Source organism: Crocodylus porosus, unplaced genomic scaffold (assembly GCF_001723895.1).
Source record: "Crocodylus porosus isolate Cpor-Errol unplaced genomic scaffold, CroPor_comp1, whole genome shotgun sequence".
NCBI lineage: Eukaryota > Metazoa > Chordata > Crocodylia > Crocodylidae > Crocodylus > Crocodylus porosus.
The window spans coordinates 150,977,551-150,983,550 of NW_017728906.1; the positions used below are offsets into that span (position 1 = coordinate 150,977,551).

At 40.9% G+C, this 6,000-nt stretch overlaps 1 protein-coding gene across 2 annotated transcripts in view; it reads right to left on the reverse strand.

Annotated features, from left to right (window-relative positions):
- The window catches only part of ESD (esterase D), a 105,637-nt gene extending 100,205 nt beyond the window's left edge, over window positions 1-5,432 (reverse strand). The window contains exon 1 of one of the 2 annotated variants that reach the window (XM_019529926.1): window positions 3,906-4,401. In XM_019529926.1, the coding sequence (XP_019385471.1) occupies window positions 3,906-4,320 (415 nt within the window). In that variant the 5' untranslated portion in view covers window positions 4,321-4,401. Of the gene's footprint in view, window positions 1-3,905 lie in introns of both variants that reach the window. The other variant, XM_019529927.1, reaches the window with a different exon arrangement.
- Window positions 5,433-6,000: the final 568 nt, after the last annotated feature.

A 6,000-nucleotide genomic window follows, 5' to 3' on the forward strand; every position in this document is an offset into this window, starting at 1 on the left:
ATCCTGGATCCACTATGGCACTTTGCACCTGTTATTAACTGCATGTCATCTTGTTGATTTCAGACTGATTTCTTCAATTTGCCATGACTCTTATGAATTCTAACCCTATCCTCCAGAGCCTTTGCAGTCCCTTCCCATTCCCACCACTTAGCTTTGTGTCACCTGAAAATTATAAAAACATTTGTTGTTCATCCCATTATCCAAGTACTTCTAACATACCCATAACCATAAATGTTAAAAAGAACAAGGCCCATAACAGACTCCTGAGGAAACACAATTGAAAAGTTGCACAGCTTGGGAGGAAACTATTGAAAGTTACTGTTTGACAGATGCATTTCAACCAACTATGCAACAATATTATGGATATTTCATTTAGGCTGTGATTCCATAGTCCACTATTTGAATCTCACACGCAATAGTGTCAGAAGCCAGTGTGAAAAGCACATGTGGTTTTTTCAAAGGTCCCTTGCCACATTCAGTAAACAAGAAAAGGAAAGGGCCTGTTTTGTTCAAGGCTCTGGTTTTGTATCCATAGAGCTGGTTTCTGCTCCTGCCTGTGCCATAGGCTTCTCATGCCATGTCTGACAACTCTGTATTATAATGCAGTCTCATAAGGCGGATGAATTAAGAAGGCACATGGAATATTTATTTTATTCTTCCCTACTGTTTTAACCTTTGGTTTTGCAAATGCTATTCTTTTAATGGAGCTTTCTTAGGGCTAGATGTATGTGTATATATGTGTGTATATATGTGGTATATAAAGTAGTGGTGGGCCAATTTGTAACCCATGGATTATAGTACCAGCACAAAAAGGACCAGTAGAATACTGAAATACAAATTATAAAGCAAGTTTGTGAATAACTATTTCACACACACACTTCAAATTGAGGCACAAACCACATTCAAACTTAGATTCTAACCATTCCTTGAAGCCTTTAATGTCCAGTGTATTTATATCTAGGATTTTTATTTGAGGGTGCTAATAATTTGTACCTGGAGAGGGCATTCAAACCTAAGGGATAAATCCTACACCCACTCAAACCAAAGGCAGAACTTTTTCTGACCTAATCTGGAATTAGGTGAGACTCTAAGGCCTGACCTGACATAGGACTGCCTAAGTTGTACATGTGCTGAGAGACCACCTAGTTTTGAGTTCAGTGCAAATGCTGAGAATCAAATGCTTGTTGACTATGATCTCCGTCAGTCCAATATCTTACTTCCTTGGGAGATGAATGTATGGCATGGGTGGGCACTTATTTGGGCTGGAGATCCATTTAGGGAGTTTCGGTGAGCTGTTGTGGGCTGGGTCAGCACCCTCCCCCACATCAACTCACCAAAACTTTCTAAATGGTAGATTACTAGATGGTCCAGGGGCGCTAGATGGAGCGAGCAGGCAGGGTCTCTATGGAGACCAGCCTGGGACCCTGGTGGGCAGGATGTGCTTGGCTGGATAGGTGGGTTGGGGCCACAGGTGGGCAGGGAGCAGTATCTGGGGAGCAGAATGGGCAGCCAGGGCCAGGGCCATGACTGGGCTCGTGGGGCACAGACAGTGTTGAGCTGAGTTTGGGGCCGGGGCAGATCCACACCCTGCACAATGGATAGTAAGTGGCTCGACCTGGAAAGGGGGTGGAGAACATGTCCATGACCCAGCTCCTGCTTCTCCTGTGCCAGCACTGGAATGCATGGGCAGCCCCAGTACAGCATGGCACAGCAGCATGGGGCTGCCCCAACAGATCATGACTGGATTAGGCCACACTGCACTGCTTGGTTGGGCTGGTCATGATCTGTCTAATGGGGACATGGCTCTGCCCTGGCCCCATCCTGTCATCAGCCCATGATCCTGGTCCTGGCCCTTGCCCCACCTACCCATCCTGTTCCCAGATGCCACTCCCTGCCTTCCCATAGCCCCATCCCACCCACCTGGCTGAATGTGATGTACCCATGGAGTAGTCTCCATGGAGAGACCCTATTCTCCCACTCTATCTAGTGCCCCTGGCAGTGGGCACAGGGCATACTGGACAGGATGCCCAGGCAGCAGGGCCAGCGCTAGGGCTAGCAGTGTCGTTGACACTGGCAGCAGCAGCTGGAAGGAACTGCCGCCACCGTCAGGGCTGCTGGGAAGTGGGGTATGGCCACTGCACTGCCCCAGCCCTGCTGCGCACCTGGGGCCAGTGGGACCAACTGCACACACCACAGCTCAGGCTGTCCCCCAAGCCTGGGCTGGGCTGGGCAGGGCCAAAGGATCTGGAGCTGGCTAGATAAAATCCCATGGACTGTATTTTGCCCATCCCTGTTGTAAGCTGTTGGGGTAGGAAGCTGGGATGTATAGACACTAGGTAACTGAGGGGTAGTTCTCAGTTTGGCAGGAGGCTTTTCAGCAAGCTGTTTGCTGGTCATGGTGACAGTGATCCAGTGTGTCATGCTGATGCTGCATTTCTCAGAAATTGTATGCCTGAATGACTGATTTTTCAAATGCATTTAGCCTGAGAGGGGATCTTTCCTCTGGCAACAGACATCACAGTGCAAAGTTAAAAAGAGAGAAAAATCATTTGGTCACAGAAATACTGCAATTAAAATTAATGGTCACAATCAAATGTGGGTTTCCGAGCAGAGGCAAAAATTAGCTCTCTCAGTGGCAGGGAGTAGCCAGCAGGAGTCCCTGTTGATCATCTCAGTGAATCATTCAGGGCTTGAGTCTTTCACTTATATCTCAGATCAAGCAATTAGTGCCCCTACAGCTTTATTTTGCATTGTCTTCCCTACCATCAAAGGTAGTCTTTATCGAATACTTATACTAATCCCTATTTGCTAATGTCATCCAGGATACTTTGTGTAAAAATAACAAAATTGAAAGAGGGAGATTTGGAAATAAATTCTTATATTGCAGTTTTCCAAATGAAATCTCCCTCAAGTTGTTGTGAAGTGGTTGGTACTTTAAAACTGCAATGCTCAATGTAACATAAAAGCTATTTAAATCTTTCAAATTAGAGCCTCCCTTCCCTCATTTCTTTGTCTTTTCTCTCCTTTATTGTGATACTGGGTATTTTTTTTATAAATTTGAAGATGAAACCAGCATGGAAAATGTCTATATTTAACCCTTAAATTTCTGCTTTTCCTCAGTGATCCAGACTGCTAAAGATTTTGGTTCAAATGCCAAGAAATTTGCTCATCACCTGTAAACAGCATCACAGTTAACCATGCTTCATAGTTCACTTTACACTTTCACTTTATAGCTGTTTAGAAAAGGTAGGGAATATTAATTTATTCAATTTCAAATGTTACTAAACACTGGTCATGAATAACTCCTGTCTACTTTTTATGCTCCCTTGAAAATACTTCTTCCAAGATTTAATGGTAAATAATATAAATAAAGATCTCAGTGTAAAGGTAGTTATTTGAAACTGAAATGAATTACCAGTAAGTTAATTACCAGTAAAAAATGAGGCAGGTTATTTTAACTTTAAGTGTACCAAGGCATTGATTTGCCTGTGTATATTTGTGGAGTAGAAGTATTAACAGGATTTTACTTACTCATTAGGAAAACCAAAAAGTATATGTATATGAGACAAAAGTATATGAAGCAAAACTCAGAATACTGAAAACATAACATTTTCATAGAAAACAAGATAATCCCCTCAGAATCAAAGTGGTAATTTGATTTTTGGACTGTATTTAAAACATCTATAACTGGAAGTTAAAAGGAAGTGAGCTCATAGGTATTGATTCTTCTCTTTACTATATTTAACAATTATAGAGAGGGAGATGGCCTCATATACTTTTGTCTCTTATATCTTAAAAGCTAGATTGCATTTATATTTTACTTAAATCCTCAGACTGTAACAATAATGTGCTTGCTGTTATTAGGCTACCCAGTATATGCAGTAGGTTACACAGGTGATACTCACCGTACAGTATGGTTAACATTGACACAGGCATGACAAGGAAACCCAACAGCATATCAGCTATTGCGAGTGACATTAGAAAATAATTAGTGGCATTCTGTAGCTTTTTCTCCAGTGACACAGCCATGATGACAAGAATATTCCCAGCAATGGTTAGAACAATCACAATAACTGTCAACAAAGCTGGCCAGTTTTTCTCTGGAAGCTGAATCCATGATGAAAAGCAGGGTGGGCTCGGACTGCCTTCACATGAAAGATTAGTTAGGTTTTCAGAGTCCGCAGTTAAGTTAAACAGATGAGATGCATTAACCTCTCCAGATACAAAAACATTTTTGTAAAGTCTTCTCTCATGATTTAATTGTATTAAGGAGTTTGTAGTTGGGTTCACAGAACTCTCCTCATCACAGAGAATATCCATTGCTGAAACTGGTGAGTATGTAAAGCAAAAAGCTGAAAGAATAAATTTTTGTCACCATCAGGCTTTATCCAGGTGTTGTCCAAAGCTGAAGCTGGTGTAAAGAAGGATTATTTTTTGATAATTACTTTTCTTTATTATCCAGATGGAATTATTCTGAATGCTGAAATACTTTCTTTTCGGCTCCCTGTGAAGTCCCTTATTAGCATATGTTAAAAATCCAGTTGAAAAACAAAATCAGTATGGAGAATAGAAAATGTGGACTTGAGGTTTTGGAGAGCAAAAACAGTGGGCAAAAAACTTTTGCAACCATCAGGACTCTCTTCTGTAGCTACATCTTATTGCTCTTCATAACAGTAATCACACAATTTTAAATGCAGCAGTATTAAAATAGCTTGCTATACAAAACAGCAGAGCTCTCTGTTCCACAATGAGAAAGTTGATTAAAGATTCCATCCAGCATCTAACTTTTACAATAATTAGATATGCTCTTATTTATAGTTCATCTTCCATATTACTGGCTGATCATTTCTGACTTCTGTCATATTTCAGTATCATTCTGAGTCTCACACGGGTGATTACAAGTAATATTCCACATTGATTTTAATATCTAATAGTATCTTTTGGCTCAGCCTGGCTTCAAAATAGAAATAAAATGACTAAATGCTATAATTAAAAATATAGTATAGGAAGACTTACATTGCTGAGAGCCCACATTCAAAGTTCCTTAGATCCACTTTGTACTCTGATTTGCCATATCCTTCTCTGAGTCCCTTCTCTCCAGTGGCCACAAAAACACTAGTATTTTGATTACAGTTACGTTGACTTGTAAACTGTACACTTGAGAGAAGCCAGTTCCTGTGTAACCAGTCTTGTTCTTTTCTTCTGAGACAGAGGCTGCTTGCTGTATCTTTCCTTGTGCATTTTCCCCCCAAGGGCAAGCTACATGGAGAGTAATAATAATATCAGACCTGTCCTCAAAGTGATACAAAAGAAAGCATACGAATTAGAAGAAGCAGTCTCCAGAAAGAGATTACTGATTTCAACAGGAATGTAATTTCTTGCTCACTGCCTTGTTCAGTTTGTCAGACCTCCCACTATCTAGATGTCATAAACTGCAAGGTAGCAACAGCAAAGGAGGGCAGACCAAATAGGGTCTTTTTTTGGTAACTGCCAGCTTTTTCATTTGATCATTTTTGAGGTCTTAGTTTTGTTTAAGAAAATGCACATTTTCCCTTTGTCAAGGATGCCCTGCAAGCCAGCTGCATACAATTATAGTATCTTGTGGGGTGAATATTTGAGGAAGGCAATAAATAAAGATAGTAATGGTACATGCTGGTAAAACTGTAAATGTGCAGTTTTTTCCATCCTAAAGGTTGCAGCTTCTATGCTAACCCTAAACTGAATTACTCATGTTCAGTCCTCCTTTATCTGATTTCTGGGTGTGTGTTGATGACCTAACCAAACTGCCAACAGATATTTATAAAAAATAAAAAGTCATCATAATTTAATTATTTGTCAGGAAGTGGAAGGTACAAATAAACCCTGATAACCTATTTGGAAGAAAAGTGTCCCAAATGAAGTAGTACAGTCATCGTTTCATAGTTTCATAGTTTCTAGGGTTGGAAGGGACCTGAGCAGATCATCTAGTCCGACCCCCTGCCATGGCAGGAAAGAGTACTG